Here is a 22,425-nt window from a genome sequence, read left to right as displayed (position 1 = left end):
AACCAATTTCAAAGGTTACCTTTAACCCCCCCCTCAGGTGTTGCAAGGTACAAGAGCCACACCTTGAACAGCATTAATGATGCACAAGTCAAAGGTTGCTCTATTTAATTTTGCTCCTTGCACACGCTGAATTAAACACGTACACTATTTAGCCCATTATACTGTCAAACAGTTGTGGAGGCGTGACTTGTCTTTTTAACGAGACGCAGCACAGGTGTCAAAATTTGCACCTAGGTACTGGGCGCAGATTCCTGAGCGTTGTTATTTGCTGTACAGGAGTCTGCGCTATTGTGATCCCTTGGCCATGCGCTGTGAGCGCTTCCTGTCTTCTGACCTCATTTCATGTCGGCCGTTGCGGTTAGCGATGGACATGAATCCCAGACCCACAGTGTGTTTTTAAAAAATCACACTGCGGTGCTGGGATTCGTGCCCTGGTGCACTAAATATGTTTGCCGCTCACACATGTCCTTACACCTGCTTCAGACTGGGCGGCCTCATCTGATCCCTTATCGCCTGCCGCGGCCATGAGGACACCCAGTCTGAAGAAGGCGGAAGGAGATGAGTGAACACAGGCAAACATATGCACTGCACATGCCCATCAATCACACCCTCGCTGTCCAAAAAAATAAGACACCGAGGGCCGTTGTTTCGAGCAGGGGAGATGCACAGGCGCAGCCAGCTAACCAATGATGTCAAAAGACGGGCAGCGCTAACAAGGGTGGTGCTGCGTGTCATTACAAAGGAAAGTCACACCTCAGGGACATTGTAATGGTCTCTAATGAGACACATTTTTTACGTGTTGAGTTCCACGTGGGCAAGGAGAAAAAGTCAGCCACCTCGTACAAATGCAGCAGTACTGCTGTACAAGGTGGCTGATATACATAGAAACACCTGTGGGTGGGGGGCAGGCTCCCTTCAATTTCAGTTCATGTGCCTGCGTGGCGTTTGCAGGTCACGTTGCAAGCTACACAGCAGGGGAACAGCTGGCGTTGCTGAACCCCACTGACACATTGACTGGTGTTTTTCTCTGTGCAGATTGCATGTCCGGGCAAAAACTAGCGGTGTTAGAGCCCAGGGTCAGCAGGAGGAGGAGGAGAGGAGCAAAGTGTAGGCCGAAGCCTGCACTGGTGGCAGCTTTTGGTCGGTTGTGCCAGCGTGGCTTGTGCTGGACACGATGCCGGCTACACAGCGGGGGAACAGCAGGCGGTGCTGAACCCCACTAACACATTGGCTGGTGTTTTTCTCTGTGCAGCTAGCATGTCCGGGCAGAAACTGGCGTTGTTTGAGCCCAGGGTCAGCAGGAGGAGGAGAGGAGCAAAGTGTAGGCCGAAGCCTGCACTGGTGGCAGCTTTTGGTCGGTTGTGCCAGCGTGGCTTGTGCTGGACACGTTGCCGACTACACAGCAGGGGAACAGCTGGCGGTGCTGAACCCCACTAACACATTGGCTGGTGTTTTTCTCTGTGCAGCTAGCATTTCCGGGCAAAAACTAGCGGTGTTTGAGCCCAGGGTCAGCAGGAGGAGGAGAGGAGCAGAGTGTAGGCCGAAGCCTAGTTGAACCAATTTCAAAGGTTACCTTTAACCCCCCCCTCAGGTGTTGCAAGGTACAAGAGCCACACCTTGTGCAGCATTAATGCTGCACAAGTAAAAGGTTGCTCTATTTGTTTTGCTCCTTGCACACGCTGACTAAAACACGTACACTATTTAGCCCATTATACTGTCAAACAGTTGTGGAGGCGTGACTTGTCTTTTTAACGAGACGCAGCACAGGTGTCAAAATTTGCACCTAGGTACTGGGCGCAGATTCCTGAGCGTTGTTATTTGCTGTACAGGAGTCTGCGCTATTGTGATCCCTTGGCCATGCGCTGTGAGCGCTTCCTGTCTTCTGACCTCATTTCATGTCGGCCGTTGCGGTTAGCGATGGACATGAATCCCAGACCCACAGTGTGTTTTCAAAAAATCACACTGCGTGGCTGGGATTCGTGGCCTTGTGCAGTAAATAGGTTTGCCGCTTACACATGTCCTTACACCTGCTCCAGACTGGGCGGCCTCAGCTGATCCCTTATCGCCTACCACGGCCAGGAGGCCGCACAGTCTGAAGAAGGCGGAAGGAGATGAGTTAAGACAGGCGAACATATGCACTGCTCGTGCCCATAAACCACACCCTCGCTGACAAAATAAATATGACAACGAGGGGCGTTGTTTCTAGCAGGGCGGATGCACAGGCGCAGCCAGCTAACCATGATGACAAAAGACGGGAAACGCTACCAAGGGGGGTGCTGCGTATCATTACAAAGGAAAGTCACACCTCAGGGACAGTGGAATGGTCTCAATGAGACACATTTTGTACGTGTTGAGTTCCACGTGGGCAAGGAGAAAAAGTCAGCCACCTTGTACAAATGCAGCAGTACTGCTGTACTAGGTGGCTGTTATACATAGAAACACCTGGGGGGGTGGGGCCAGGTTCCCTTTTAATTTCAGTTCCTGTGCCTGCATGGCGTTTGCAGGTCACGTTGCCGGCTACACAGCAGGGGAACAGCTGGCGTTGCTGAACCCCACTAACACATTGGCTGGTGTTTTTCTCTGTGCAGCTAGCACTTCCGGGCAAAAACTAGCGGTGTTTGAGCCCAGGGTCAGCAGGAGGAGGAGAGGAGCAGAGTGTAGGCCGAAGCCTGCACTGGTGGCAGCTTTTGTTCTGTTGTGCCAGCGTGGCTTGTGCTGGACACGTTGCCGACTACACAGCAGGGGAACAGCTGGCGGTGCTGAACCCCACTGACACATCACCTAGTGTTTTTTTCTGTGTAGACAACACTTCCAGGTGGCAACTGACAGTGTTGAAACCCAGGGAATCAAAGAGGAGCAGAGTGTAGGCCGAAGCCTGCAGTGGAGCAAGTTGAAAGGGAACCTTTAACCCCCCCCCCCAGGCATTTGTTGCTGAAAGAGCCATCTTGTACAGCAGTAATACTGCACATGGAAAATGGTGGCTCCGAAAATTATGCTCCTTGCAAACGCTGAAGTACACACTCATATAATGTGTCCCCTCACACCGTCAAACCATCCCGGAAGTGGGACTTTCCTTTGTAATGTGACACAGCACAGCCGTCATTCCAACCCCCTTGGTGCCGGGCACCACCTCCTCAACGTTGTTTGGTTCTGTCACGGAGCCCGCACTGTAATGTTATCCCTTGGCCATGCACAGTTAGCGGTGCCCGTCTTCTGACATCATGTAGGTGTCAGGCTGGCAGTGCCTGTGCGTCCAAGCTGCCCGAGATCCAACCTTGCAGTGTCATCTAATGTAGTCCCACTGCGGGCCAGGGATCCATGGGCATGCGCAGTGCATATCATCGCCTCTCACTCACCTCCTTCCTGCTTCTTCAGACTGTGCGGCGTCACGGCCGTGGCATGCTATTAGGGATCAGCTGACGCCGCCTAGTCTGAAGAAGCGTGAAGAAGGGGAGTGAGAGGCTAGTATATGCACTGCGCATGGCCATGGATACCAGGCCCACTGTGGGATCACATTAGACGACACTGCGAGGTGTGATTTCGGGCAGCGTGGACGCACAGGCGCAGCCAGGACGACAACAAATGATGTCAGAGGACGGGCAGCGCAAACTGTGCATGGCCAAGGGATAACATAACAGCGCAGGGTCCATGACGGAATCAAACAACGCTAAGGAGGCAGCGCACGGTGCCAAGGGGGTAGCAATGACGGCTGTGCTGCGTCACATTACAAAGGAAAGTCCCACCTCCAGGACGGTTGGACGGTGTGAGGGGACACATTACATGAGTGTGTAGTTCAGCGTTTGCAAGGAGCATAATTTCAAGAGCGACCTTTCCCTTGTGCAGTATTAGTGCTGCACATGGTGGCTCTTTCAGTAACAAACGCCTAGGGGGGGGGGGGGGACAGGTCCCCTTACATTTTAGTTGTGCCAGCGTGGCGGTCGCATGACACGTTGCCGGATACACAGCTGGGGATCAGCTGACGTTACTGAACCCCAATAACAGAGGAGCGACTGTTGACTGTGCACACAGCACTTCCAGGCACCAACTGGCGGTGTTAGAGCCCAGGGACAGCAGGAGGAGCAGATTGGAGGTATTGCCGCACACACAGCTGGGGATCAGCTGACGTTACTGAACCCCAATAACAGAGGAGCGACTGTTGACTGTGCACACAGCACTTCCAGGCACCAACTGGCGGTGTTAGAGCCCAGGGACAGCAGGAGGAGCAGATTGGAGGTATTGCCGCACACACAGCTGGGGATCAGCTGACGTTACTGAACCCCAATAACAGAGGAGCGACTGTTGACTGTGCACACAGCACTTCCAGGCACCAACTGGCGGTGTTAGAGCCCAGGGACAGCAGGAGGAGCAGATTGGAGGTATTGCCGCACACACAGCTGGGGATCAGCTGACGTTACTGAACCCCAATAACAGAGGAGCGACTGTTGACTGTGCACACAGCACTTCCAGGCACCAACTGGCGGTGTTAGAGCCCAGGGACAGCAGGAGGAGCAGAGGAACAGAGTGTAGGCCGAAGCCTGATTGGAGCAAGTTGAAAGGAAACCTTTAACCCCCCCCCCCAAGACGTTTGTAGCTGAAAGAGCCATGTTGTGCAGCACTAAGGATGCAAAAGGAAAAGGTTGCTCTTTTAATTATGCTCCTTGCAAACACCGAAGTAAACACTAAAAATGTGTCCCTTTATACCGTTAAACCGTTCCGGAGGTGCGAATTTCCTTCGTAATGGGACACAGCACAGCTGTCATTCCTATCCCCTTGATGCCGTGCGCTGCCTCCTCAGCGTTGTTTTAAGCTGCCACGGAGCCTGCGCTGTTCTGTTAGCCCTTGGCCATGCCCAATTAGCGCTGCCTGTCTTCTGACATAATTTGGTGTCAGGCTGTCAGTGCCTGTGCGTCCACGCTGCTCCAGATCCCACCTCGCAGTCTCATCTAACGTAATCCCACTGCGGGCCTTGGAACCATGGGCATGCACAGTGCATAACCTCGACTCTCACTCCCCTCCTTCCCTCTTCTTCAGACTGTGCGGTGTCACGGCCGTGGCATGCTAGGGATCAGCTGACGGCGCACAGTCTAAAGAAGGCGGAGGGAAATGAGCGAGAGCCCGAGGGGAAGATATGCACTGCGCATGCCCATGGATCCCAGGCCCGCAGTGTGACTCAATCAGAAGACACTGCGAGGCGGGATCTCGGGCACCGCGGCCGCACAGGCGCAGCCAGCCTGACACCAAATTATGTCAGAAGACAGGCAGCGCAAATAGGGCATGCCCAAGGGATAACAGAACAGCGCAGGCTCCGTGACAGCTTAAAACAACGCTGAGGAGGCAGCGCATGGCACCAAGGGGGTAGGAATGACGGCTGTGCTGCGTCACATTACGAAGGAAAGTCCCAGCTCCGGGACGGTATAACGGTATCAGTGAACACATTTTATAAGTGTTAAGTTCTGCGTGTGCAAAGAGCTAAAAAAAAAGAGCTACCTTTTCCTTGTGCAGCATTACTGCTGCACAAGATGGCTCTTTCAGTAACAAACGACGGGGGGGGGGGGGGGGGGGGACAGGTTCCCTTACATTTAGGTTGTTGTGCCAGCGTGGCGGTCGCAGGACACATTGCCGGCTACACAGCTGGGGATCAGCTGACGTTACTGAAACCCAATAACACTGGGTCGTATGTTTTTACTGTGCAGCCTGCACTTCTGAGCCGCAACTGGCGGTGTTGGAGCCCAGGAATAGCAGTTCAGGTGGTAGAAAGATGAACACAGCAGGAGACCTGGATGACACCCAATTACTTAATCAGGCAGAGGAGTGGCAAATTCCTGCGAGATCCAGGCCTGGTTCATTTTCAGGTCAACGTTATCGGAGGATAGTCGCATGCGACGGTCTGTTAGTACACCACCTGCGGCACTAAAGACACGTTCCGATAAGACACTAGCCGCAGGGCAAGCCAGCACCTCCAATGCATACTGGCTTAGCTCTGGCCATGTATCCAGCTTAGAGACCCAAAACTTGAACGGGGAAGAGCCGTCTGGGAGTACAGTAAGAGGGCAAGCCATGTAGTCTGTCACCATCTGACGGAACCGTTTGCTCCTGCTGACTGGAGCCGCCGGTGATGGTGTAGACATTTGGGGCGGGCACACAAAAGTGTGCCAGAGTTGTGCCATACTGGGCTTGCCTTGGGCAGAGGCACTGCTTCTGCTCCCTCTTTGGGCAGAGCCTCCCCCACTGCCTCGACGCACTGAGCTGCTTTGTAAAGCACTAGCAGCACTCCTCTCAGTTGGACAGGAGAAGATGATGGAATTCACCAGTGTGTCGTGGTACTCCCGCAATTTACGCTCCCGGGTCAACGCAGGGATGAGGTTTTGGACGTTGTCCCGGTAGCGAGGATCGAGGAGGGTGAACACCCAATAATCAGGCATGTTGAGAATGTGGTCGATGCGGCGGTCGTTTCTCAGGCACTGCAGCATGAAATCCACCATGTGCTGCAGAGTGCCAACCGGCCCAGAAACGCTGTCCCCTGCTTGAGACATGATCTCTGCCCGCTCGTCATCACCCCACCCTCGCTGTACACACTGACCACTGGACAATTGTGTCGCTCCCTCCTCTGGACGGAGCTCTTCCTCCTCCATTGACTCCTCCTCATCCTCCTCACAAATTGGCCCCTGCGTACCCCTTTGTGAGGAACCACGTGGCGCTGACTCTCCAGAAGCTGATGGAAAAGGTGACTCCTCATCCTCCACCTCTTCCACCACATCATCCCTTAACCCTTGCAAAGTTTGCTGAAGCAGGCAGATAAGGGGGACAGTCATGCTGACTAGTGCATCATCTGCACTTGCCATCCGCGTGGAATAATCAAAAGGACGCAAAACCTGGCAGACGTCCTTCATAGTGGCCCACTCTGTGGTTGTGAAGTCTGATCGGCGCTGACTGCGACTTCTTTGCGCCTGATGCAGCTGGTACTCCATAACTGCTTGCTGCTGCTCACACAACCGCTCCAACATATGTAACGTGGAATTCCACCGGGTAGGTAGGTCACATATGATGCGGTGTTCCGGAAGGCGGAATCGGCGCTGCAGAGCAGCAATGCGGGATCTGGCCAAGCTGGAACGCCGCAAGTGAGCACACTCTAGGCGGACCTTGTGCAGCAGGGCATCAAGATCCGGATAGTCCCTCAGAAAACTCTGCACAACCAAATTGAGCACATGTGCCAGACATGGGATGTGAGTGAGGTTGCCAAGGGCCAAAGCTGCCACCAGATTTCGGCCATTGTCACACACTACCATGCCTGGCTGGAGATTCGCTGGCAGTAACCACACATCGCTCTCCTGCTTTATAGCATTCCAGAGCTCCTGCGCTGTGTGGCTTCGATGCCCCAATGAAACTAGTTTCAAGACGGCCTGCTGACGTTTGGCCACGGCTGTGCTCATGTCGGTCATAGGTAAACGTTCACGGGTCCATGTGGGGGTGGACTGTGACGGATCCTGCAGAGAGGAATCAGAGGAACTGGTGTAAGAGGAGGAGTCGATGCGTACAGACTGGATTCCTGCAATCCTTGGAGTGGGCAGGACACGTCCTGCGCCACTCGCACGATCTGTACCTGGCTCAACAACATTAACCCAATGGGCAGTGAGGGAAACATATCGCCCCTGTCCATGCTGACTGGTCCACGCATCGGTGGTGAGGTGGACCTTGCTACTGACGGCGTTCAGTAGCGCATGTTTTATGTTTGCCTCAACATGCCTGTGCAGGGCAGGGACAGCCTGCCTGCTGAAGTAAAAGCGGCTGGGCACCTTGTACTGTGGGACTGCCAATGCCATCAAGTCACGGAAGCTGTCAGTCTCCACCAGCCTGAACGAGAGCATTTCCAGGGACAACAGTTTGGCAATGCCTGCATTCAGAGCCTGTGCTCGGGGGTGGTTGGCCGAGAATGCCCGCCTTTTCTCCCATGCCTGTACTACCGATGGCTGTAGAGTAGACTGGGAGTGTGAGGATGACTGGGAAGGTGGTGCTGTGGGTGGAATTACACAAGGTCTCTGGGAGGAAGCCAAACCAGCTGTGCGTGAGCTGGAGGAAGAGGCAACACGAGCTGAAGAGGTGGTAGCTGCCGCTGTTGGTTGGCCTACATCTTCAGTGTGTTTCTGTAACTCCACCGCGTGCCTGGTCCGCACATGTTTCCACATATTTGTGGTATTGAGGTTGCTGACATTTTTCCCTCTTTTTACTTTATGATGACACAGCTTGCATTTGACAAAACAAATGTCATCTGCAACTGTGTCAAAAAAGGACCAGGCACTGCAAGTCTTGGGAGCGCCCTTTTTGGCTTTGGAAAGAGACAGGCTCCTAACGGGTGCCAAAGTGGAGGCTACAGGCTCCGCAGTCTTCCCCCTCCCTCTCCCTCTTTGGCCCGTAAGAGGAAGCTCTTCCTCTGAGCTGCTCCCACCACCTTCCTGTTCCTCACGCCACGATGGGTCAAGGACCTCATCATCTCCACTACCCTCTGCCACCAACTGCTCCTCCTGGGTAGTCTCAGCAGCACAGTACGCACGAGAAAGCGGCACCTGAGTTTCATCATCAGATGCGTACTGCGCTGTGGTCACCGGAGGCACTGGCCCACCTGCCTCTTCAGAGTCAGAGAGAAAAAGGTGTTGGGCATCACTGCACACTGCCTCTTCTTCCATTTCTCCAATGCTGCTTGGCTGGCCCCCTGTTTCCAAGCCAAGAGATTCAGAGAACAGAAGTAGAGACGGCTCCTGTCCTGGGCTCTCTGACTGCCTGGCCAATTTGGCAGGTGGTGAAGAGACAGATGGCTGCTCTCCAGTGCTCTGTGCCTGAGAGGATGTGGCACTAACTGAAGTCGATGCCGAGGCGTTAGCTGCCATCCACCCGACAACGGCTTCAATTTGGTCTTCACGCAGCAGCGGTGCACGGCGCTCTCCGACAAAGCTGCGCATGAAGGACTGTTCCCTGCTGAAACTGAGTGACGACGAGTCACCGGCGCCCGCAGCAGGCACAGAATCACCACGTCCTCTCCCTGCTCCTCTCCCTGCTCCGCGCCCACGCCCACGTGCCTTACTCCCTGCCCTCTTCATCTTGGTTGACAGATAAAGATAAGCAGAAAAGTACTAAGGCCTTAGTGTGCTTATTCCTGTAATGCTCCTCCTAACAGGTGTAAGAAACACTAATGTTGTAAATTGTGGACTAAACTTTATTATTTTGCAAATGTGGCCTACACAAGTGTAAGTTGTGTTTGGTGAACTTAACCTTTTTTTTGGTGCAGATCGGGCTACAGAGCTAGTTTAAATCACACGGAGACCGTGCAGACAGCCGTAAACGGCGCTGCAAGGCCAAGAAACCCTCCTCTCGGTTATCCTATATAGTGTTTTTCCACTATTTAGCTGGATACGAGTGGAAAGACACTAATAGGAATTTTTTTTTTCAAATTTTAAACTGGCTGCACTATTTGAAAAAAAGGAAATTGTTTTTCAAGGTATGAGGCAGTAACGCACCCTGAGCTGAATCCAACCGGCTATGGCTGCACACAGACTACAGGGCGAGCTGCGCTCACACAGAGACCGTGCAGACAGCCGTAAACGGCGCTGCAAGGCCAAAAAACCCTCCTCTAGGTTATCCTATATAGTGTTTTTCCACTATTTAGCTGGATACGAGTGGAAAGACACTAATAGGAATTTTTTTTTTCAAATTTTAAACAGGCTGCACTATTTGAAAAAAAGGAAAATTTTTCTCAAGGTATGAGCCAGTAACGAACCCTGAGCTGAATCCAACCGGCTATGGCTGCACACAGACTACAGGGCGAGCTGGGCTCACACGGAGACCGTGCAGACAGCCGTAAACGGCGCTGCAAGGCCAAAAAACCCTCCTCTCGGTTATCCTATATAGTGTTTTTCCACTATTTAGCTGGATACGAGTGGAAAGACACTAATAGGAATTTTTTTTTTCAGATTTTAAACAGGCTGCACTATTTGAAAAAAAGGAAAATTTTTCTCAAGGTATGAGCCAGTAACGAACCCTGAGCTGAATCCAACCGGCTATGGCTGCACACAGACTACAGGGCGAGCTGGGCTCACACGGAGACCGTGCAGACAGCCGTAAACGGCGCTGCAAGGCCAAAAAACCCTCCTCTAGGTTATCCTATATAGTGTTTTTCCACTATTTAGCTGGATACGAGTGGAAAGACACTAATAGGAATTTTTTTTTTCAAATTTTAAACAGGCTGCACTATTTGAAAAAAAGGAAAATTTTTCTCAAGGTATGAGCCAGTAACGAACCCTGAGCTGAATCCAACCGGCTATGGCTGCACACAGACTACAGGGCGAGCTGGGCTCACACGGAGACCGTGCAGACAGCCGTAAACGGCGCTGCAAGGCCCAAAAACCCCCCTCTAGGTTATCCTATGTAGTGTTTTTCCACAATAGAGCTGGAGACTGGTGGAAAAACACTAATAGGAAATTTGAGAAAAAATGTGCAGCAGGCTGCACTAAGAGCAAAAAAGAACAACTGTGTGAGGCAGTGTGAACCCCCCCTGAGCTGAATACAACCGGGTATATGGCTGCACACAGACTACAGAGTGAGCTGCACACACACACAGAGACCTTGCAGAACGCTGTTAAAACAGCGCTGCAAGGCAAGAGCAAGGTGAACAGTGAAGAACACACAGCGTTTTGCTAAATTAGCCTTTGGAAAGGAAAATAAAGCAATTAGCTAGCTCGACTGGCCCTCAGTTAGAACACAGCGTCCTGTCCCTAACTGAAATCACAGCAGAGTGAGCGCAAAATGGCGGCAGCGCTTTTTTATAGTGCAGAGTGACATCATTTCAGCAGCCAATCCCAGCCTTGCCAGTACTTACATGCCCACCATGCTAAACAGGATGTGCCCACACTTTCATTCATTCCTCATTGGCTGCTGCGTTCAATTTGAATTCTGGGAACTTCCGATTCCGGTATCCGATACGCGGGAAGTATCGGAATTCAGTATCGGAATTCCGATACCGCAAATATCGGCCGATACCCGATACTTGCGGTATCGGAATGCTCAACACTAGTGATCACTATACTTTTGTGGACTGATATTCCTGTGCACGTGCCTCCTGCTAGTTTTTCTGCAGCGTCTATTTCTGTGGCGCCATTTTCTGTATCACCTTCCATACACCTGTTGTATTTTAAGATTAATAAAGTTTATATATTTTTGGATGATACTCTCTTGACCGTTAATCATCGTTTTCTTGTTATTGCTATGTTTTTGATGATAGGTCGTTTAGGTCCTGTTTTGACTAGTGGTACAGACTTCTGATCTGAATTATCATTACCATGCTAGTTGGCTATATAAAGTGGTATCTAAACATTTCAGTAAGCCAACATTTTGCATTTTAAAATCATATTTCAAGCTGGTGTTATAAAGTATTCTAACTTACTGAGATAATGACTTTTGGGGTTTCATTGGCTGTGAGCCATAATCATCAACATTAACATAAATAAACACTTAAAATAGATCACGCTGTTTGTAATTACTCTATATATAATATGAGTTTAACTTTTTGTATTGAAGACCAGAAATAAGTTAACTTTTCTACATTTCCTCCCAGGAGTTGCCAGCTTTTAGTCATAGAGGGAGTGCAGAGATGGGCTACAGTCACCACTTAGTAAACGGAGAGATGACTCAGCACGCCCGATACTTTGATTGATAGCTCAAAGATGCACTGTAGAGCGGGCTGTCAATCAAAGTGCCGTGCTTACAGCCGCAGCTCACAGTATAGTGAGTCAGCAATGATTGTAGCCGCTCCCTGCACTATCTTCTATGACTGAAGATGGCAGCTCCCGGGAGGAAATAAGTTAATTTCCTCCAGGGAGGTTCCTCTACTTTCAGCAAGGTGGCTTGACAACCTAGCAATGTTACTAATCTGCAGGTTAACCATGTATCTACAGGTAAAAATAATTTTCCAAGGTGACAGGTTGCTTTTAAGATGTAAGAAGGTAAATGTAACAGTTATTTCTGAGCAGGCAGTTGAGACAGCTATGTATTAGCAGGTGGAAGAGGGCAGGTAGGGATGACATCTATTTAAAGGGAACCTGTCACCAGGTTTGGCAGATACGAGTTATGGCCACCGCCTTTCATGGCTTGTATACAGCATTATAGAATGCTGTATATCTGCCCCCAACCCAACCTGGAAGAGAAGAAAAATAACTTTTTTTATACTCACTGATGGGGTGGACCGGTCCTAGGGGTGTCGTTCTTCTTGGTCCGGCGCCTCCCATCTTCTTGCGATGCCGCCCTCCTTGATTCGTGTGGATGACGCATCCCTGCATCATCCACAGTCTGCTTGGCATCACGCTCCTGCGCAGGAGTAGTTATCTGCCCTGTTGAGGGCAGAGCAAAGTACTGCAGTGTGCAGGTCCCTTGAAAGGTCAGAGAGGCCCAGCGACTGCGTACTGCAGTACTTTGCCGCCCCACAGGTGAGTATCATAAAAGTTGTTTTTCTTCTCTTGCAGGTCGGGTTGGTGGCTTATATACAGCATTATAGCATGCGGTATATAAGCCATGAAAGGCAGTGGCCATAACTCGAATCGGCCAAACCTGGTGACAGGTTCCTTTTAAAGGGAACCTGTCACCCCCAAAATTGAAGGTGAGCTAAGCCCACCAGCATCAGGTGCTTATCTACAGCATTCTGGAATGCTGTAGATAAGCCCCCGATGTATCCTGAAAGATGAGAAAAAAAGGTTAGATTATACTCACCCAGGGGCGGTCCAGTGTGGTCCGGGTCCGATAGGTGTCGCTGTCCTGTTCGGGGCCTCCCATCTTCATAGGATGACGTCCTCTTCTTGTATTCACGCTCTGGCGCAGGTGTACTTTGTCTGCCCTGTTGAGGGCGGAGCAAAGTACTGCAGTGCACAGGCGCTGGGCCTCTCTGACCTTTCCCGGCGCCTGTGCACAGCTGTACTTTGCTCTGCCCTCAACAGGGCAGACAAAGTACACCTGCGCCGGAGCCGCAGCGTGAAGACAAGAAGAGGACGTCATCCTATGAAGATGGGAGGCCCCGGACCAGACCCCGACGCCCATCGGATCGAACCGCATGCGTGAGTATAATCTAACCCCTTTTTCTCATCTTTCAGGATACATCGGGAGCTTATCTACAGCATTACAGAATGCTGTAGATAAGCCCCTGATGCCGGTGGGCTTAGCTCACCTTTGATTTTGGGGGTCACAGGTTCCCTTTAAACAAAGACAAACGTGACAACTATTTATATGCAGTGAGGGGAGACAACTATGAATAGCAGGCAGGGGTGACATATTTACAACAGACTTAAGCAGTGCTGTGGAGTAGGTAAGCCAAACCTCAGACTCCCGACTGACTCCGCAGCACTGGTCACTACTGAGCATGTACATAAAGTGCAGCACAGATTCATCTCCACAGCACTGGTCACTACTGAGCATGTACATAAAGTGCAGCACAGATTAATCTCCACAGCACTGGTCACTACTGAGCATGTACATAAAGTGCAGCACAGATTAATCTCTACAGCACTGGTCACCACTGAGCATGTACATAAAGTGCAGCACAGATTAATCTCCACAGCATCGGTCACTACTGAGCATGTACATAAAGTGCAGCACAGATTCATCTCCACAGCATCGGTCACTACTGAGCATGTACATAAAGTGCAGCACAGATTCATCTCCACAGCATCGGTCACTACTGAGCATGTACATAAAGTGCAGCACAAATTCATCTTCTCAGCACTGGTCAATACTGAGCATGTACATAAAGTGCAGCACAGATTCATCTCCACAGCACTGGTCACTAGTGAGCCTGTACATAAAGTGCAGCACAGATTCATCTCCACAGCCACGGTCACTACTGAGCATGTGCATAAAGTACAGCACAGATTCATCTCCACAGCACTGGTCACTACTGAGCATGTACATAAACTGCAGCACAGATTAATCTCCACAGCACTGGTCACTACTGAGCATGTACATAAAGTGTAACACAGATTCATCTCCACAGCACTGGTCACTACTGAGCATGTGCATAAAGTGCAGTACAGATTCATCTCCACAGCACTGGTCACTACTGAGCATGTACATAAAGTGCAGTACAGATTCATCTCCACAGCACTGGTCACTACTGAGCATGTACATAAAGTGCAGCACATATTCATCTCAACTAAAAGCCGAGATCCTTAGATCAGGAACAGAACAGACATTTATAGGACACTACATCACTTTCCCAAATTCTTATGGAAACATTTACAGCACATCCTGCATTGTACTACTGTGCCAAATGTATTAAATATTTCAAGAGTCGTTCTGACATCGACTCCACAGCTCTGGACAAAAGTGACGAAACTATAAGCAGGCAGGAGTGCCAACTATTTATATCCAGGTAAGGGTGACAACTCTTTATATACATGCACTGGTGACATCCCTCTATAAGGCAGTATAAGGTCCACAGATGACCGAATCGTTGGCCATTGTAATATATGTTGACACTATTATAAAACGATATATGATTTTCAGATCGCATTCCTTGACATCGCACTGCTGTGGTTAATTTTCTCTACACTTGGGTGGAGTTCCACTGCCACTGCAGCAACCCTCACCAAACTAGTTGTGCCCAGCCATTATATCTAGTGACCTATTGATAAGCAAACTGGGTGACACCTACAGTATTTATAAGCAGACAGGAGAGTCAACTACAGTAATTATACCCAAGCAGGGGTGACACAACGCTTTATAGACAGGCAGGGGTGACAACGATTTACAGGCAAGCAGGGGTGACAACTATTAGCAGGTGGGGGTATCTACTATATAATTGTCTAAGGGGTACTTCCGTCTGTCTGTCTGTCCTTCTGTCACGGTTATTCGTTCGCTGATTGGTCTCGGCAGCTGCCTGTCATGGCTGCCGCGACCAATCAGCAACGCGCACAGTTCGGAAGAAAATGGCCGCTCCTTACTCCCTGCACTCACTGCCCGGCGCCAGCATACACCCCTCCAGTTGCCCTCACACAGGGTTAATGGCAGCGGTAACGGACTGCGTTATGCCGCGGTGTAATGCAGTCCGTTACCGCTGCTATTAACCCTGTGTGACTACGATTTTTTTTACTATTGACGCAGCCTATGGAGCACCAATAGTAAAAACATTGAATGTTAAAAATAATAAAAAAAATAAAAAATGATTATATACTCACCTACGCCGCCTTTCCCGCTCCTCGCGATGCAACCGGCACGTTCCGGTCGCACAGATGGTCTGGCAGAAGGACCTGCCATGACGTCACGGTCATGTGACCTCGACGTCATGACAGGTCCTGCACGACAAGGACCTGCCGTGACGTTACGGTCATGTGACCGTGACGTCATGACAGGTCCTGCACGACAAGGCTACAACGCGCCTGCGGAAGGTGAGTATATGTTTATTTTTTTAACCTGTGTCATATATGGCTGGGAATTATACTACATAGCTCGCCAATATACTACATGGGCTGTGCAATATGCTACGTGCCTCTGTGCTGTATACTACGTCACTGGGCAATATACTATGTGGCTCTGCTGTATACTACATCACTGGGCAATATACAATGTAACTGGACAATATACTACGTGGCTGAGCAATCTACTACGTGGCTGGGCAATATACTACGTGGACATGCATATTCTAGAATACCCGATGCGTTAGAATCGGGCAACCATCTAGTACATGGGCTGTGCAATATGCTACGTGCCTCTGTGCTGTATACTACATCACTGGGCAATATACTACGTCACTGGGCAATATACTATGTGGCTCTGCTGTATACTACATCACTGGGCAATATACAATGTAACTGGACAATATACTACGTGGCTGAGCAATCTACTACGTGGCTGGGCAATATACTACGTGGACATGCATATTCTAGAATACCCGATGCATTAGAATCGGGCAACCATCTAGTCTATTTATAAACAGGCAGAGGTGACAACTTAATATGTAGGAAAGAGATACATTTATAAGCAGGCAGTGGAGCCACAACTTTTTATAGGCAGGCAAGGGAGACAACTATTTATAAGAAGTTGGGGTGACAACTATTAATAGGCAGGAGAGATGGACCTAACTCTTTATAGACTGGCAGGGGAGAGCCAACTCTTTATAGACTGGCAGGGGAGAACTAACTCTTTATAGACTGGCAGGGAAGCTCTAACTCTTTATAGACAGGCAGGGGTGAGCTAACTCTTTATAGACTGGCAGGGGAGAGCTAACTCTTTATAGACAGGCAGGGGATAGCTAACTCTTTATAGACAGGCAGGGAAGAACTAACTTTATAGAGTGGCAGGAGAGATAGACCTAACTCTTTATAGACTGGCAGGGGAGAGCTAACTCTTTATAGACAGGCAGGGGAGAACTAACTCTTTATACACTGGCAGGGGAGAACTAACTCTTTATAGACTGGCAGGGGAGAACTAACTCTTTATAGACTGGCAGGGGAGAACTAACTCTTTATAGACTGGCAGGAAGAGCCAACTCTTTATATACTGGCAGGGGAGAGCTAACTATAAACTGGCAGGGGAGAACTAACTCTTTATAGACTGGCAGGGGAGAACTAACTCTTTATAGACTGGCAGGGGAGAACTAACTCTTTATAGACTGGCAGGGGAGAACTAACTCTTTATAGACTGGCAGGGGAGAACTAACTCTTTATAGACAGGCAGGGGAGAACTAACTCTTTATAGACAGGCAGGGGAGAGCTAACTCTTTAGAGACTGGCAGGGGAGAACTAACTCTTTATAGACTGGCAGGGGAGAACTAACTCTTTATAGACTGGCAGGGGAGAACTAACTCTTTATAGACAGGCAGGGGAGAGCTAACTTTATAGACTGGCAGGGGAGAACTAACTCTTTATAGACTGGCAGGGGAGAACTAACTCTTTATAGACAGGCAGGGGAGAGCTAACTCTTTATAGACAGGCAGGGGAGAGCTAACTCTTTATAGACTGGCAGGGGAGAACTAACTCTTTATAGACAGGCAGGGGAGAACTAACTCTTTATAGACAGGCAGGGGAGAGCTAACTCTTTATACACTGGCAGGGGAGAACTAACTCTTTATAGACTGGCAGGGGAGAACTAACTCTTTATAGACTGGCAGGGGAGAACTAACTCTTTATAGACTGGCAGGAAGAGCCAACTCTTTATATACTGGCAGGGGAGAGCTAACTATAAACTGGCAGGGGAGAGCTAACTCTTTAGAGACTGGCAGGGGAGAACTAACTCTTTATAGACTGGCAGGGGAGAACTAACTCTTTATAGACTGGCAGGGGAGAACTAACTCTTTATAGACAGGCAGGGGAGAGCTAACTTTATAGACTGGCAGGGGAGAACTAACTCTTTATAGACTGGCAGGGGAGAACTAACTCTTTATAGACTGGCAGGGAAGCTCTTACTCTTTATAGACAGGCAGGGGTGAGCTAACTCTTTATAGACTGGCAGGGGAGAGCTAACTCTTTAGAGACTGGCAGGGGAGAGCTAACTCTTTAGAGACTGGCAGGGGAAAGCTAACTCTTTATAGACTGGCAGGAAGAGCCAACTCTTTATAGACAGGCAGGGGAGAACTAACTCTTTATACACGGGCAGGGGAGAACTAACTCTTTATAGACTGGCAGGAAGAGCCAACTCTTTATAGACTGGCAGGGGAGAACTAACTCTTTATACACTGGCAGGGGAGAACTAACTCTTTATAGACTGGCAGGGGAGAACTAACTCTTTATAGACTGGCAGGGGAGAACTAACTCTTTATAGACTGGCAGGGGAGAACTAACTCTTTATAGACTGGCAGGGGAGAACTAACTCTTTATAGACTGGCAGGGGAGAACTAACTCTTTATAGACTGGCAGGAAGAGCCAACTCTTTATATACTGGCAGGGGAGAGCTAACTATAAACTGGCAGGGGAGAGCTAACTCTTTAGAGACTGGCAGGGGAGAACTAACTCTTTATAGACTGGCAGGGGAGAACTAACTCTTTATAGACTGGCAGGGGAGAACTAACTCTTTATAGACTGGCAGGAAGAGCTAACTCTTTATAGACTGGCAGGGGAGAACTAACTCATATACTGGCAGGGGAGAACTAACTCTTTATAGACAGGCAGGGGAGAGCTAACTTTATAGACTGGCAGGGGAGAACTAACTCTTTATAGACTGGCAGGGGAGAACTAACTCTTTATAGACTGGCAGGGAAGCTCTAACTCTTTATAGACAGGCAGGGGTGAGCTAACTCTTTATAGACTGGCAGGGGAGAGCTAACTCTTTAGAGACTGGCAGGGGAGAGCTAACTCTTTATAGACTGGCAGGAAGAGCCAACTCTTTATAGACAGGCAGGGGAGAACTAACTCTTTATACACGGGCAGGGGAGAACTAACTCTTTATAGACTGGCAGGAAGAGCCAACTCTTTATAGACTGGCAGGGGAGAACTAACTCTTTATACACTGGCAGGGGAGAACTAACTCTTTATACACTGGCAGGGGAGCTCTAACTCTTTATAGACAGGAAGGGGAGAGCTAACTCTTTATAGACTGGCAGGAAGAGCCAACTCTTTGTAGACTGGCAGGGGAGAACTAACTCTTTATAGACTGGCAGGAAGAGCTAACTCTTTATAGACTGGCAGGGGAGAACTAACTCTTATACAATGGCAGGGGAGAACTAACTCTTTATAGACTGGCAGGGGAGAACTAACTCTTTATAGACTGGCAGGGGAGAACTAACTCTTTATAGACAGGCAGGGGAGAACTAACTCTTTATAGACAGGCAGGGGAGAGCTAACTCTTTAGAGACTGGCAGGGGAGAACTAACTCTTTATAGACAGGCAGGGGAGAACTAACTCTTTATAGACAGGCAGGGGAGAGCTAACTCTTTATAGACTGGCAGGGGAGAGCTAACACTTTATAGACTGGCAGGGGAGAGCTAACTCTTTATAGACAGGCAGGGGAGAACTAACTCTTTAGAGACTGGCAGGGGAGAACTAACTCTTTATACACTGGCAGGGGAGAACTAACTCTTTATACACTGGCAGGGGAGAACTAACTCTTTAGAGACTGGCAGGGGAGAACTAACTCTTTATAGACAGGCAGGGGAGAACTAACTCTTTATACACTGGCAGGGGAGAGCTAACTCTTTATACACTGGCAGGGGAGAGCTAACTCTTTAAAGGGAACCTGTCACCCCGTTTTTGAAAGATGAGATATAAATAGTGTGAAATAGGGGCAGAGCTGGGCTTTACATTAGTGTCCTTTTGGTGCCTTTATTCCCCCGGGATGCTGCTGAAATACCTTTGTGAAGTGTCCGTTTTGTCCTGTCAGTCAAGTTGGTCAGGTCGAATGGGCGTTGTAAAATAGCGGTTCCTCCCCCACCTCATGCAATTCCCTGCGAAGTTTAGTTCCGCCGTTGGCGTTATGTTTAGCGCTTGCGCAGTGAATTTGCCTCCGGCAATCTGTGGGCAAAGCATAATTGACATCATTGCGCATGCGCGGGCCTTCACTTTAGCCGGGGTGCCCCGGAAGTTGTCATATCGGCAAAGTGTTATTCTGGATGCCGTATCTCATCCCACACTGCGAGCGTAAGTTTTGTGCCAAGATCGCTCGCCTGCCTTACGCTCGCAGTGTGGGATGAGATACGGCATCCAGAATAACACTTTGCCGATATGACAACTTCCGGGGCACCCCGGCTAAAGTGAAGGCCCGCGCATGCGCAATGATGTCAATTATGCTTTGCCCACAGATGGGCAAAACATAATGCGCAGGCGCCGGAGGCAAATTCACTGCGCAGGCGCTAAGAAAAAGCGCGATCTGTGCTATTCACAGATCGCGTTTACGAAAGACAAGCCGAGAATCAGGGGGAGGAACCGCTATTTTACAACGCCCATTCGACCTGACCAACTTGACTGACAGGACAAAACGGACACTTCACAAAGGTATTTCAGCAGCATCCCGGGGGAATAAAGGCACCAAAAGGACACTAATGTAAAGCCCAGCTCTGCCCCTATTTCACACTATTTATATCTCATCTTTCAAAAACGGGGTGACAGGTTCCCTTTATAGACAGGCAGGGGAGAGCTAACTCTTTATAGACAGGCAGGGGAGAGCTAACTCTTTATACACTGGCAGGGGAGAACTAACTCTTTAGAGACTGGCAGGGGAGAACTAACTCTTTATACACTGGCAGGGGAGAACTAACTCTTTATACACTGGCAGGGGAGAACTAACTCTTTATACACTGGCAGGGGAGAGCTAACTCTTTAGAGACTGGCAGGGGAGAACTAACTCTTTATACACTGGCAGGGGAGAGCTAACTCTTTATAGACTGGCAGGGGAGAACTAACTCTTTATAGACAGGCAGGGGAGAGCTAACTCTTTATAGACTGGCAGGGGAGAGCTAACACTTTATAGACTGGCAGGGGAGAGCTAACTCTTTAGAGACTGGCAGGGGAGAGCTAACTCTTTATAGACAGGCAGGGGAGAACTAACTCTTTATACACTGGCAGGGGAGAGCTAACTCTTTAGAGACTGGCAGGGGAGAACTAACTCTTTATACACTGGCAGGGGAGAACTAACTCTTTATAGACAGGCAGGGGAGAGCTAACTCTTTATAGACTGGCAGGGGAGAACTAACTCTTTATAGACTGGCAGGGGAGAACTAACTCTTTATAGACTGGCAGGGGAGAACTAACTCTTTAGAGACTGGCAGGGGAGAACTAACTCTTTATAGACTGGCAGGGGAGAACTAACTCTTTATAGACTGGCAGGGGAGAACTAACTCTTTAGAGACTGGCAGGGGAGAACTAACTCTTTATACACTGGCAGGGGAGAGCTAACTCTTTAGAGACTGGCAGGGGAGAACTAACTCTTTATACACTGGCAGGGGAGAACTAACTCTTTACAGACAGGCAGGGGAGAGCTAACTCTTTATAGACTGGCAGGGGAGAACTAACTCTTTATAGACTGGCAGGGGAGAACTAACTCTTTAGAGACTGGCAGGGGAGAACTAACTCTTTATAGACTGGCAGGGGAGAACTAACTCTTTATAGACTGGCAGGGGAGAACTAACTCTTTATAGACTGGCAGGGGAGAACTAACTCTTTAGAGACTGGCAGGGGAGAACTAACTCTTTAGAGACTGGCAGGGGAGAACTAACTCTTTAGAGACTGGCAGGGGAGAACTAACTCTTTAGAGACTGGCAGGGGAGAACTAACTCTTTAGAGACTGGCAGGGGAGAACTAACTCTTTAGAGACTGGCAGGGGAGAACTAACTCTTTAGAGACTGGCAGGGGAGAACTAACTCTTTATACACTGGCAGGGGAGAACTAACTCTTTATACACTGGCAGGGGAGAACTAACTCTTTATACACTGGCAGGGGAGAACTAACTCTTTATACACTGGCAGGGGAGACTGCTTCTAAGCAGGTGGGTGGCAATACTTTGAGAAAGTAAAGACAACTATTTATTATTCGGCAGGGATTATAACGATTTACAGCAGGCGGGGGATGACAACTACTATCGGCAGTGGAGCCACTTATTCCTAGACCACCATTATTAGGTGGGGGAATATCTATTTATATTGACACAATTACTTATAGGCAGGAAGGGGTGACTACGATTATTAGGTCGAGGGGGTATCTATTTATTGACAGGTAGGGGCGACACAGGCGTTCCCACAGCCGGGCAGGGGTGGCACAGCTGAAATATGTGGGCTGCACAGTGTATGACATGTACACAGCAGAGGAGCTGCGCATCACCTGCTCGCTTAGGCCCAGGAGGCGGAGACCGTGGTTGATCAGCTCCCAGTGGATGAAGCAGATGAGCGGGTCCTGGGGCCTAGTGATCTCAGGAGATGCCAGTTCTAACAGCAGCTCTATGCCGGGAGTCGCCATGTTTGTTGCTATCAGCAGAGCACAGCACGCCACACACAACAGTTCCGGGAACACCACTGAAACCCGCGATACTTCCGTGTGCATTTCCAGGCTTGACCACTAGATGGCGCAGAATAGCTTTTTAGAAGACAGCTCTGGTGTCCTGCGGGCAAACCGCCACTAGATGCCGCCAGTGAGCCGAGCTGCTCAGATCACAGCACAGTGCAGAGCTGTGTGGATCAATAGCTGCTACCAGAGATGGGGGTGGGGGATATTCATACTGTGCGGTCCTGGGGGAGCAGGAGCTTGTTCAGCTATATGCAATCCACTGAAATACTGGATCCATGCACACGTACATGGGACTGCAGGCACAGCTAGAATTATCTGCACTCACCAAGAGGCACAAGGAGCAAATTACAATTTCAGCTGTATGCACTATATAACTAGATAAAGTAATTGTTTGTTTATGCAAACCTGTTTAAAATTCTGTCTGTCGTAGTATAGCCACAGCGTTCAATAGTTATAAATACCACCACTA

At 49.5% G+C, this 22,425-nt stretch overlaps 1 protein-coding gene across 1 annotated transcript in view; it reads right to left on the bottom strand.

Moving 5' to 3' along the window:
- Nucleotides 1–21,971, bottom strand: part of PSMF1 (proteasome inhibitor subunit 1) — a 74,669-nt gene extending 52,698 nt beyond the window's left edge. Inside the window, exon 1 of the mRNA XM_069751035.1 lies at nucleotides 21,774–21,971. Within this exon, the coding sequence (XP_069607136.1) occupies nucleotides 21,774–21,908 (135 nt within the window). The 5' untranslated portion in view covers nucleotides 21,909–21,971. The remainder of the gene's footprint in view (nucleotides 1–21,773) is intronic.
- Nucleotides 21,972–22,425: the final 454 nt, after the last annotated feature.

The sequence above is a fragment of the Ranitomeya imitator genome, chromosome 2 (genome assembly GCF_032444005.1).
Source record: "Ranitomeya imitator isolate aRanImi1 chromosome 2, aRanImi1.pri, whole genome shotgun sequence".
Lineage (NCBI taxonomy): Eukaryota > Metazoa > Chordata > Amphibia > Anura > Dendrobatidae > Ranitomeya > Ranitomeya imitator.
The sequence above is the reverse complement of the archived record's forward strand: the minus strand, read 5'-3'. Positions and strand labels throughout refer to the sequence as shown.